Source organism: Sinocyclocheilus grahami, unplaced genomic scaffold (assembly GCF_001515645.1).
Source record: "Sinocyclocheilus grahami isolate Dianchi unplaced genomic scaffold, SAMN03320097.WGS_v1.1 scaffold263.1, whole genome shotgun sequence".
Classification (NCBI taxonomy): Eukaryota; Metazoa; Chordata; class Actinopteri; order Cypriniformes; family Cyprinidae; genus Sinocyclocheilus; species Sinocyclocheilus grahami.
In genome coordinates, this window is record NW_015505442.1 from 1,123,395 (window position 1) to 1,136,616 (window position 13,222).

The 13,222-nt window shown below is 35.7% G+C and overlaps 1 protein-coding gene across 1 annotated transcript; it reads left to right on the forward strand.

Moving 5' to 3' along the window:
- The first annotated feature begins 773 nt into the window (after window positions 1-773).
- LOC107599284 (NACHT, LRR and PYD domains-containing protein 3) lies at window positions 774-13,207 on the forward strand. Its single transcript, XM_016290828.1, has 26 exons — window positions 774-818; window positions 2,120-2,186; window positions 2,297-2,443; window positions 2,588-2,608; window positions 2,881-2,901; window positions 3,711-5,403; window positions 5,595-5,678; window positions 5,975-6,142; window positions 7,115-7,198; window positions 7,360-7,527; window positions 7,615-7,776; window positions 7,933-8,013; window positions 8,091-8,165; window positions 8,313-8,465; window positions 8,684-8,842; window positions 9,182-9,250; window positions 9,860-10,045; window positions 10,157-10,315; window positions 10,468-10,539; window positions 11,392-11,475; window positions 11,578-11,664; window positions 11,885-12,034; window positions 12,123-12,281; window positions 12,625-12,705; window positions 12,811-12,960; window positions 13,099-13,207. The coding sequence occupies exons 2-26, from the start codon at window positions 2,168-2,170 to the stop codon at window positions 13,205-13,207; spliced, it is 4,341 nt and encodes a 1,446-aa protein (XP_016146314.1). The 5' UTR covers window positions 774-818; window positions 2,120-2,167.
- The last annotated feature ends 15 nt before the right edge of the window (window positions 13,208-13,222 follow it).

The following is a 13,222-nucleotide window of genomic DNA, read 5'->3' on the forward strand; positions in this document are numbered from 1 at the left end:
GGTTTGTTTTTAAAATCAACCTTACTTAACTATGGACATTCTTGCAGGTTATATTTTTCCTTCTAAAGACTTTCATGTTTCTGTTTTTCCTCTAACATATGGTCAAACCACCTCCTCAGATAAAATATACATTTAAATTTAAAATTGTTCAATTTAAAAGTCAAAATGATAAATTTTCCCATTGTCAATAAGTTTAATATTAATAAATGTACACGGCAAATCTGGCACAGAAACACTTAAGTGGCAATTAGGGGCCAGTTGCATAGTCTGACATGTTAGTCATCAAATCTTTTTTTTTTTTTCAGTTACATAAAAGCATACAGTAGTTAAACTGAATCCCAAAATAAGACAGATTACCCCTTGGCTAACAGCTAGTTGGTTAAACTAATACTTACAACATTGTCTTAACATAGAGGCTAAGTTTATGCAACTGGCCCCTGGTGTCTTTACACAGACTGTTTAATGCTGTTCAGAGGTGGCATAAATGCATTTACACACCAATTACAAGTATACTTTGATACTAGGGTCTGTGCTGTGACAGAGCAGGCACCGTTTAGTCTGGCTTTTACGCAGCATTGTGAGTTTACTCTGAATTTTGAGCAGACACAGCCTTAACAGCTGTGTAAAGACCCGGTATCTTTACTGCGGCCCTTAACCGGGGCGGAATGCGTTGAGTGAACGCTTTCAGTTTCAGTATAGACTACAGTGACGTAAGCCCAGAAAGATGTTGCTCACTCAAGGCGGGTCTCACTTGAAATGAAAAGTGAAAGCCTCATCATTTCAAGACAAACACTCAGAACTACACCGCGATGCTACAGGTAAGACATTCTTGACTTTACAACTAATAATAATACAAATATTTTCCCAGTAGCCTATATTTTGTCTATTAAACATATCCATCGACAAAGAGATGCGAAAAAGTTCTTCATAACATTTAGAACAGTGCATTTTTAAATAAACTAATAATTACAATACCATTTAGCCTATATAGTAAATTTGCTCCACACAGATAAAAAGCTAAACTAAACTAATAAGCTAATAAATCTACTAGCTCATGTACTGAAGTTCTTTTCAATTCATTTAATTCAAGAAACGCTTGTTGTCAGCCATAATTCAACTGAACTATTATGATCATTTAACTTTTAGTATAGTTGCAGTACAAGCTAAAAAATATTGTTGTAAACTAGTAGTGTACTTAAAGTTTACTACTGTTACACTTAAAGTATACTTTTATATACTAGAAAGTGGGCCAATTTAGTCCCAAGGAGTATTGAAATAGTACACTTACAAGTATACTAGCAGTACACTGATATTTGTATACTTGCTACATAAAGTATACTTAAAAATATACTTGAACTTTACTTAAGTATACTTAATAAAACAAACTTGAAGTATACTACTTTTTGGTAAGGGTACTCCAAAGTTCTTCTTGAGGATGTAGGCTATTCTTTAATTTTACCAGTTGTTCACGTGTAAAGATTACTGTTACTAAAGTAAAATCCCAATAATAATTATACAGTATCGCATTCAAGAAGCTTTCAGACTCTTTCTGCCATTTTTTATAACAATGCTAGCTACTGCACGTTAAGTTCGGTTTTACACTCTTAAAAATAAAGGTGCTTCACGATGCCATAGAAGAACCATTTTGTCTAAATGGTTCCTTAAAGAACCTTTAACATCTGAAGAACCTTTCTGTTTCACAAAAGGTTCTTTGGGGCGAAAGAAGGTTCTTCAGATTATAAAAAGGTAAGAAAGAGATGGTTCTTTAAAGAACCTTTGACTGAATGGTTCTTTGTGGAACCAAAAATGGTCCTTCTATGGCATCGCTTGAAGAACCTTTTGAAGCACCTTTATTTTTAAGAGTGTACCCATGTGACATCTCTTTAAACTATGGTTACCATGGTCAGTTTTTTGTGAAGGAGGTATGAACAAATGATTGTGATTGGTCATGTATTCATTGCTATATATTAAACTCATTTGGGGGTAAATGGCATTTCCAAACTATGCTACCGGTACATACTGCTAAATTATAGTACGTGAAACACAAAACATCAAATATTTCTTGCCTTTTCCCATAATTGACACTTACATGATATCTGCCTATTTTCCTCAGGTTCAGCTGGTCATTTCAGATTACAGGAGTGCACAGATATACTGAAGACAGCAGATGGATGTCTCTAATTATGGTAACTTACAGTCACACATGAAACTAGGCCAGTCAGATAATTGCTGATTCGCATGTAAACTATGGTTAAAAATAACATTAGTAATCTATTTTTTCTTTCCTTTTCCACAGAAGACAAAGGAGGAACTGTGGGGCCTTGTAATGCTGAGGTCTCTAAAATCAGTATCACTGCCAAGAATAGAAGCAGTATTTCTGCACCTGTGATATTGAACTCAACAGTCACTGGAAATATTAACATTGCTAATAATTACTTCACAGGTGTGTGTGTGTGTGTGTGTGTAAGCATCTCTCTCTGTTGGTGGACGTAGCACAGCAAAACACAATTGTAATACAACTAATATCTTGTTATTATACATATTGTAATATTTTGTTTTAACTTAAGTTTTATTGTTTCTGCTATAGGACCTGGAGCTGAAGTCACAGGTTTGTAAATATCTACTTTAATTTACACTACCATGTGAAATTATTGCTCATATTTGAGAAAATATGAAGTGGATAAAGTACATATTAGTACATAATATAATGTTTTTGCAATGTTAATCCCATCGTTGTTAATTCCACATACATATGAAACATTAAATTTGTTGTCAATAAAGTACAAAATGTTACTAGAAATGGACATGAAAAGCAATGAAACGTTACACTTTTTGTGATTATATTATTTCAGAACTCAAGTTTTGTTTTTCATACTGTAGGGCCTGGAACTGAAATCATGGGTATGTAAATGTACACTGTAAAAAAAAATCCATAAAATTTACGGTAAAAAACCGGCAGCTATGGTTACCAGAATTTTACCGTAAAAAATACGGTAGCAACGTTTTAGGTTTTACGGTTTTAACTTAAATTTACAGTTAAATACCGTAATTTAATTTGATATAATGTTAATATACCAACCTATTGAAGTACTGAAATCTGTTTTGTACCTTTGTAATACACTGATAACCACCAAATGCAGGTGGTGATGAGAAAGTCACATGATGAACCAAAGCCCATCACAAGCAGCTTTTAGATAATAACATATATAGAAGGTGCACAGAGTCATTCACACAAACACTAAACACCATCATGGTAACGCACATGAAACTGAAATAATGCAATAAACATTCATTTAACAACATTAGGTGTAACACACAACCCTAACATACAAAACTGATAAGAAAAAACTAAGAAGAAACATAGTTATTTCAACAAAAAAACATACAAATTTAAATGTAACGCAGGGAATTCTGGGAATGTCAATTTACGGTTATTCATTGTAAATTATACAGTATTTTTCACTTCCAAAAACGGTATACTACCGTAAAATTGATGTCCAATACATGTAATGTCCAATACAGTTTTTCACCGTATATAGTAGGGAAATTTACCGTTAACCATTTAACAGGCTTTTACTGTAGCATTTTTACAGTCTTTTACCGTTAAATTCACGGTCATTTTTTACAGTGTATTTGTTTATACTGCTGGGTGAAATAACCGTGATTAAAAATTGTAATAAGACAGCTGTGTAAACACATTTTTTTAACAGATACTAGCACATTGATCACAGAATACAAGAAGTCCCTGCTGTCCGAGTATGCCTACATTACAGAATACACCTCCCGTGCCGGTGAACAGGTGCTGCTTAATGATCGCTACACTGACCCGCTGATTATTCAGAAACACAGAGAAAAGAAAGAGCGAGAGACGGAGATGCGCTCTAGAGGGGAAAGATTCTTCAACACCAGAGAAACCAACCAGAGAAACCAAAACATCAGGCTTGATCAGCTTTTCGGCCCAGAGAATGGCTCCAAAAAAGTGCCTCGAAAAGCTGTAATTCTCCAAGGTGATTCTGGAAGTGGGAAATCAGTCACTGCGCAAAAGATCGTTCTGGACTGGGCCTCTGGAGAGCTCTACGCTGGATTCTTTGATGTAGTATTTCATCTTAGATGCAAAGAGCTCAATGGTCTCTCTGGTGAGATGAGCCTGCTGGATCTCCTGGACTGTAGTTTAACTCCAAATGAGATTGGTCAGATCTTAAAAGACATACCACAGAGGATCTTGTTCATCATTGATGGTTTTGATGAACTCATGCTTTCTGGTACCAAAGAGTCGCTGCCTCCAAAACCAGACATCAAATCCCATTCACAGGCCATTGTTAGCTCTCTTCTGAAAGGACGTATGATGAGAGAGTCCTTCCTGCTGGTTACTACGAGATCCACCGCTGTAGACAAACTGGAGAACATTCTGAAAAAGCCACAGTGCTTTGTGGAGATCATGGGATTTTCCGAGAAAGGAGTGAGTGAATACTTCCGAAAGTTCTTTGAGGACGAAGAGTTTTCAAGTCAAGTGTACGAGCAGGTGAAGATACACGAGATGCTCTACACGGCTTGCTTCATCCCTGTCATCTGCTGGATTATCTGCACAATTTTCAAGAGAAAAGGGAAGGATGGTGTTGTAACTAGCGAGTTGACGACAACCACGTCCATATTTGTTGATTTTGTGCTCACACTCTTGAAACATCACAGTAGTTTGAATCAGCATGACGAGCTCAACCTCCTCAAGGACCTGGGTCAGCTAGCAGAGAGTGGAACACCAAAACGCCAAGTCCTTTTTTCCAGAAACAATCTTCCAAAGGCAATCTCAGATTTACCGAATATTCCCTTCCTATGCACATTTCACCAGCAAGAGAGAACTTATCTGAAGGAGATGTTTGGGTTCTTGCACCTCAGCTTTCAGGAGTTCTTCACCGCTCTCTTCTACATGTTAACTGACAAGGCAGAGGCGAAAATAAAAGTCAAGGAGCTACTGGAATCAGCAGGCAATGGCAGGCGCAATGAGCATCTCTTACCTGTAATCCGGTTCCTTTTTGGTCTCTCGAACAAGAAAGTGAACCGTTTAATCCCAGGAGACCATCCAAAGTCGACATCTACCGTTATTCGCGCACAGCTGGAGAAATGGATCAGCAAAGTTATAGAGAAGAACATCATGGAAACATTTTACATGAGTGATTTCATTCTCCATTGTCTGTATGAGCTTCATGATAGGGATATGCTGAAGAACGTCATGAAGCTGTGGGAACGCTCAGGTATTAACATCCACTGGTCTTTGAAGGGGGTCGACTCTCAGGTCGTGATGTACTGTCTCCAGTATTCCTCACGCATTATGAGTATGGAAGTCAAAAGCAATTCTAAAGATCTAAAGATGCTTCACCCTGTGCTTTGTAGGTGTACAACTCTATGGTAAGTGTTCTGCAATTTCATGCAATTACAATGGGATTTATTTGGTATTTCAAAGAATGCCATCACAGTAGTGTCCAAAAAATGTTGTTACCATTATATCATCTTATATGCCATGTATTCTCATTATTGTTCTCTTTACTATATAAGAGGTTTGGTATGCAAACTGATTTTGTTTATTTATTTATTTGTAGGTTGGATGTTGAGTCAATATCTGACGCTGATGTTGACCTCCTGACATCAGCCCTGGGGAGAAGAAAGAACGTGGGCTATTTGACGTAATGTTCTCTTGGTTGTGAATTCTATGCTATCCTGCTTATATTTGTAAATGCAACAATGCCAAAGTTCTCTCAAAAATGAGTTTAGACACTAAATGGCCTGGTCAAGCCATAATCTGGTAACTAATTCAACTGCTGCAGTGTTGTTATATATATTATGTTTTTTATATTTATGCATCCATCATAAATCCATGTTTTACTATTATAAATTATAGTAAATAAGACAATATGGAGAAGCGACCTATGTTCTTATGCTACATCACGATTAGTGAAGCAGTGTTGTGAATGCATTGCAGTATGGAGGATGGAACCCTGTCAGATGAAAGTGTGCAGAAGATCCTGAAAACCCTCAGTGGACAAACATCAGTGGGTAACATTCGGCTGGTGGTGAGGAGCATCAGCCACGCCAATGTCGATTTAACCATGAACTTTCTTGTAAAAGAGATGATGGGAAGAAGGTTCAGGTAAACCAAACACAATGACAAACACAAACAGGCAGCTGACAACACGTGAACATCAAGGTTTCTGGTTTAAATGTAGGTAAATATAGGCAAATTTGTACATACAAAATTGGGAACATATGCATATGTTTACATAAAGTAAAGCTTTATTTATATAGCACCTTTTAAAAAGTGTTTACAAAGTGCTTTACAGAAGAGAAATGAATGTCTGCATTCACAGAAAAAAAACATACACATGTAAATTAAAAAGGTAAAATAAAATACAACTTGTACTACTAATACAAGTAAATCATTGTCAGAAGGGAGAAAATGTCACGCACGTGCTTTGTAGATGTTTCTAAGGTGATAATATGCTGTTTTAGTATGTCAAAGTGCTTTACAGAAGAGAAATGAATGTCTGCATTCACAGAAAAAAAACATACACATGTAAATTAAAAAGGTAAAATAAAATACAACTTGTACTACTAATACAAGTAAATCATTGTCAGAAGGGAGAAAATGTCACGCACGTGCTTTGTAGATGTTTCTAAGGTGATATGCTGTTTTAGTATGTTTTTTTTTTTAACTATGGTCGCTATCAAACATGATTCCTAAGTTCTTGACCTGATCACTGGCTTTTAGTGATAGAGAGTCAAGATATGGAGCAATAGATGTTCTCCGGGCGTCATTACCGTAACAAATACCTTTGTCTCACTTTATTTAGATATAGCAAGAAAATGTATTTTAAATGCTGTAACTGATCACAACATTTCACAACGTTTGGCATATTTTTGTATACATTTTCCATATAGCCTCTCAATTAATGTGAGGTTATTAAACTACATGCGTTATAATTATAAAAGAGTAGAAGAATGCTTTATCATTTTTAGATGGATTGTATAGACATGCCCAAAAACAAGCATACACACAATTGTTTACATCTGAAACCAGGTCTTTTGTACTGTAGATTAATCTTGATTTCATTTAATTTCTCAGTGTATGTATTGCCAGTCAAGCAGAAAACATAGACAAGAGTCTTTGCTCAGAGTTCACTATTGCAAGCAAAAACAATTCCTTCTGGTAATTGAATTCATATTTCATATTCGTTCATTAATTCATTCTCAGTTAATATTTCTTTAATTTATTCACAAAAAATATTACATTGTGTAACTAAAATAAGCCCTTGAAGATACATTTGAAAATAATAGAAAATAATGAATAATTGCTCTTCCTAATTTCAGGTTTACTGTTGGGCACTCAGAAGGGCATCAGGGTGAAATCTCAGAAAAACTTGGTCTTTGTTATTATCAGGGTTTTTCAAAAATATCCTTTGGTCTTTGTCCTTTCTCTGCAATATCCATGACTGACTTACTCAAGACATCTCATAACCTCAGGAGCTTCTCAGACATGTAGGTCTTCTCAATTGATTTAGCAATTCTGCTTTTATCCCAATATTTAATATTATAATCTGCTAATATTTGTGTATTTGTTCCCAGGAAAAACACTGAGTTTGATGTGAATGTGGATGCACTGCTGTCTTTCCTAAGTTGTGTTCCTGGTTTAACTGAGGTGGACATACAAGCTGAGTACCTCACAGATATTTGGACTTCTAAGATTCTGTCCTACCTTCAAGTCAATCCAAAGATTTCTCACATAAAGTAAGAGAAAATAATCCTGCTTGCATATTAGGCTGTAAGCTCTCAGTAAATTTACAGCTGATTTACATTTTGATTTCTTTGGCTGTACATTTATTTCTTAAATTAAGTTCACTAATTCAGACTGATTTGTTTTTTAACACATTTATGACCTTTTAGGTTTCATTTGAGAAATCTTATGATTAGTGATGAGGCAAGGGTCTGTTCAACATTTTCAGTCTCTAGAAAGCAATTTGAAGAGTAAGTCATAGTTTATTTTCCTTTCACTTGATTTGTCGGTGGTTGCGTTAACTAACTGTTGGTCAAATCTATTGCAGGTACAAGATGCACGACAGTGAAAGGAAAAATCCATCATTGAGTCTTGCAATGGACAGATGGGCTTATGATACAGCGTTAGAACTCATGCATGACATATCCTGTGTCATTTAATTATTTTATTAAGTTTATTTTAAATTCAAGACAAAGAAATGTAAATTCATAACCATTTTAAATCCTACTGTGTGCACATTTACTGTATGAATATGAATGTTTCTTTCCAGATCTGGTAGCAATGGAGAGTTGGTACATTCATATCGACTGGACAAACCGGCACTGGTGAAGCTCAGCCTCAGTTTCCCTCCTCTTGAAGGGTCTAGTGCCAGTTGGGAGGTTCTTTTCAAAAGGCTTTACCAACTCATTCAATTGACAGAACAGTGAGTTGAATGAATTAAACTGACTTCAGTCATAGTTATGTTTCAAAGTCAAAACTTGACAATTCTGAACTACCTTTATAACATTAAGTCACAGTTTTCAATATGAGCATCAATATCAGTATGCTTCATACAGGGTGATGAATACAAGAATGCATTGTTTGGTTCAGTGGCCAAGGGAGAGTCTAATAATAATCTAATACATGGATTTTTTTCATTAGATGCCCAGAGTTGGATGCGCATATGGATTCTCTGCTGCTGTACCTTCATTCTGTTCCCGGCCTGAAGGAAGTAAAAGTTTGGCTAAACAACCTGATTGAGAGCTGGGCGGCTGGTCTGTTAACCCTCTTCCTGTCTTGTTCCAGCTTACTTCACTTGCAGTAAGAATAGCCTGATGCGTTACAAAATGTTCAAAGACGTACCATGATGAAAATACCATTTTATATTAATATGGTAGACATTCAATACCATGGTATACAGTCATTTGAAGTGGATCAAAAAAGTTAATCAAAGTTGTCCTAAGACAAGAACAGGTATTGTTTTGGTTTTAGGACAACTTTGATGAAAGGTTTTGATCCACTTCAAATGTTGACTATACTGTATATCATAGTATCATGTTACCATCTGATGCCATGGTACTGCCGCAATGCATTTGTAAGGAAGTGGTTGTATCATCTTTCTGTACCTAAAACTAAACTCAATAAATTCTCTTTTGGCAGATTGAATACCGATATGTCTGCTGTTAGTGATGTGGAGAGTCTGGGTATAATGAGAGCTGATGGAGTGAGGTAAGATATTATCTACTATAAACTCCAGTGTGCTGTACTGTCCAGTAACATTCGCTTAGATTTATAATTGACATTTAAGGCTGGAATACTCTACACACGTTTGGTACAGATTGCTAGTAAATTTCACAACAATTACAAAGAAATGGCAAGTAACATTAAAATAAACATGACATTTTGAAGCAGTATTTGCTTGTAAAACATACTCCAGTAATACTGGATTTATTTACAGTTTTTAGAGTGTAGTTGCAGAAAGTCAGAGCCAGTATGCTGATTTTGGGCAGTCGAAGTTGACAGATTCCACAGAAAATGATGTATGATAGTCATGTTTTTTGTCTTTTAGAAAGTCTGGTAGTGTCTGTGTATACAGTGTATGGTGCCTAGTGTTGTGTAATGTATTCCAGCATTTATTCCAGTTGTCTGTATTTTCCTTGATCTTTTTGGAATACTTTATAAGGTTATGATTTTGCCTTAGATACTGGGAAAAAGCAACTGCTATAATAATATCACTAGCTGTCCAGCAAGTCTGGAAATTCTGAGAAAATACAATTGCTTAAACTCTTCTCGTTCTTTTAATGTTTTTAGCAGCAGTTGTCCTCTGTTGTTTTGCAGGCTCTCTGTCGGCTGTAACCATCTGAATTATATAGATGGCTGCTGTGATATCAACCCCTTTGAACCTCCAGTGCACAAAGTGCTTCCCTGTGTCAGCATCACTTTGACAGATGACTCTGAGAATGCAAATGCTGACTGGAGGAGATTCTTTCAGGCCTACAACCAGCTGAAAGACTTGACTGAGTTGTGAGTCAATGTTTTCACCAAAGAGAGTGTTTGTATGAATCTGATTGTTAAATGGGGAGAATGACAGATAAATAAACAGTGTTTTAGTTAAAAAATCTGTGTTTCTTACAGTTCTTTTGAATATGATGAGAGTGTGAGAGATCTGCTCTCTGTCCTGCACTCGGTCTCTGGTCTGAAGGAATTGGATCTTGTCTTCAGATTCATGACTGTGGATGGAGCATCCAGAGTCCTTAACCTCTTTCAGACAAACACCAGTCTGACTGCATTAAAGTGAGAATTCACTTCACTCTTATTTACACAGTACACATATAACTGGGTGTTTGCAGTCTCTCAGAACAAACACAGTGACTTAGTATATGCACAATGAACCCTTTCAGAATCGAATTTCACGATGACAAAATATCATTATTTTTGTGGCTTAGTTTTGGGGCAGTCGAGCGGCATGAGATAAGTAAGGCGAACTTCAAGAAGGACCACAGGAATGAATTCTTCAGGTAAAGCAGTAGTAATTCCTGTATTCTAGATGATCCATGAAGACTAACTAAATTTTTATTAAAGAACACATTTAAATTAGAGCATATAGAGAGAGAGAGATAGAGAGAGAGTGCAATTAAGCAATAACATTATTAGTGCATAACAAAATACACCACATAACTTTTAATTAATAACAGGTCATTAACAAACATGCTTAACGTATTTGTAGTTTTGTGAGCATTCGAGTATGAACATATAATATAATATAATTAATATAATATAATATAATATATAATATGAATGAAAAGTTTTATGACATTTCCAGCCATTTGAACTATTATAAACTAGATATGTTAAGTTTTATATAATAAGGGTTAGAGTTAGGGTTAGAGATAGTGAGATTTGTTGAGATAGTGAATAAGATGATGAAGTTTAGATACAAATCTGACAGTTGAACTGTCACTGTCACATTGTTCTTTCTGTTTCAGATTTCACTGTGCTTTTATTAACTCTTAAATGTAGTTATTTTTGTGGATGTTTTTCAGTGTCCATAGGATGAGTAAGAGTAAAGAGAGTGATTTAGACAGACTGAATGGTGTTTGGCGGGATGACAGTTTTTACTCAAGTCTCTTATTGGGTTTTAAACACTGCTCATAACCCGTTTTACTTACATAATCTGACGTGGTATTTCCGAGTGAAACTAAATATAGGCTGGGACTTGATTTTATTGATTGTAAAAAGTGGGCATTGCATACCAGAAAGAGTGAGGTTGTTGAAGGAGATAGGATAAAGTAAAAGGGATCTGCGATGTCATCTGAAAATATATATTTTTTTTTAAATAAACATGGCATGGTTTATGAAAATATTCACAGGTCTCAGTCTGCAGGACAGATGTCAGATGACAGTGATGAAGATGGCATGTCCTCACCTCTCAGTGACTGCAGCGATGAAATCAAGTGAGAAACATAAACTGTTAAAATCATTACTTTCCCCTATAACACCATACTGTGATCAGTTTCGTCTGCTAAGAAACGTGATAGAGGCTATGTGATTTTCAGCCAAAGTGATTCTTATGAACTGGACAGCATGGAGCGTATTGTCTGCTCAGATCTCAGGATGTGGAAGAGATTATCAGGGCAATGCAGGTAACATAAACTGTTCAACAGAATGTTTTTTTGTGAGATGAGCCTATTTAGAACAAGTAAGATCAGAGGCAGTAAAGTGTTAACAGTAATCAAAAGTCCATAATATATTCCCCAACATTTGTGTAGCAAATACGAACATTTTATTTAACTGTTTTATGAATCTTTGTGTACAAATAGTGTGGTATTTGTTAGGCCAACTCAAATTTTGTTTGTATTTCAGCTTGTTTTTGAAGTGCACCAGCTCCAGTCCCAGGACAAAGTCACTGTTCTCAAGCATAGCGCTCACCCTGTCTGAAAACTCAGAAAAAACTAGCAGTGACTGGAAAAACTTTCTAAAAGCATATATTCAATGCAAAGGGATCTCTATAATGTAAAAATAATCATTGAATATTTTGGTATTCACCATGAAACTGAATATTAAATAATACTTTTGTTAATAATTTTCCATGTAATAACAGAAGTCCTACATTTGACGAGACTGTGGATGCTCTGCTGTTGTCCCTGCACTCAGTGTCTGCTCTGAACAAGGTGCAATTGACGACCGACAGCCTGACTGAGAACTTGGGTGCAAAGATCCTCTCTATGTGTCACACGTGTCCCAGTCTCCATAACATCTGGTATGATAAACTAAAGAGACTCAACCAGATAATTATTTTTGTGTTCCACATGGAAGACGATTTAAAGCATCCTTGTTTAAAATTACAAGTATAATGACGTTTGTGATGACCGATTTCTTTTAAATAAGCAAAGGTTGTATTATATCTCATTTAAAAATATAGGTTGTTTGCAGGATTCAGGCTATTTGACTGGAAATCAGTAGATCAAAATGATTTATCATATTTTAACATTATATCATTTTTTTTATTTTATTCTCTTATACTGGAAGATTAACTTAAAGCAGACAATGATCAGATATTAAAGTATATTAAAGTGTACATTTTTTAAATATCAGGCTGTCAGTTTGCAGGTGGAGTACAGTAAGAGATACAGTGAGCTCAATGTGTGTTCCTCTCTCAGCGTCACCAGAAACACAGACTCCACGTAAGTTTATCCCTAACTGTACAGGTCGTAAATAAGGTACACAGATTTCTAATATAACCATAGAAAAATTTACTTGTGACTTATCTCGTTGTCTTTTATTTCAAGCTTGACAGTCGACATTCAGTTGGCCCGTGACAGCATGACTGAAATATCTCCATCATTCATTTCATTCATATCACCATGTTCAGAGATTCCTAAACTGGATGGACGGGAACTCTTTGAAACTCTTGACATCCTTAAAGGTTTAGAAGAAGGGTAAGGATTCTGCCATTTCATTATTTACCTGAAAATGTATTGTTTGCTTATAGTTAAACACTTATGTTTCTTTATTTGAAAATTTGCACTTTACATATTCATCATTCATCAAGTCTAATTATGTTGTCCAAAATCTAGATGTGAAGAGCATGAAGAGCTTGTGGGTGATTTGATGTCCACCTTGCTCTCCGTTCCTGGTCTGCAGAAGGTCAGACTCAAGATCAGCAGTCTTATTCTAATTTGTTGAGATAGTGAATTGGTG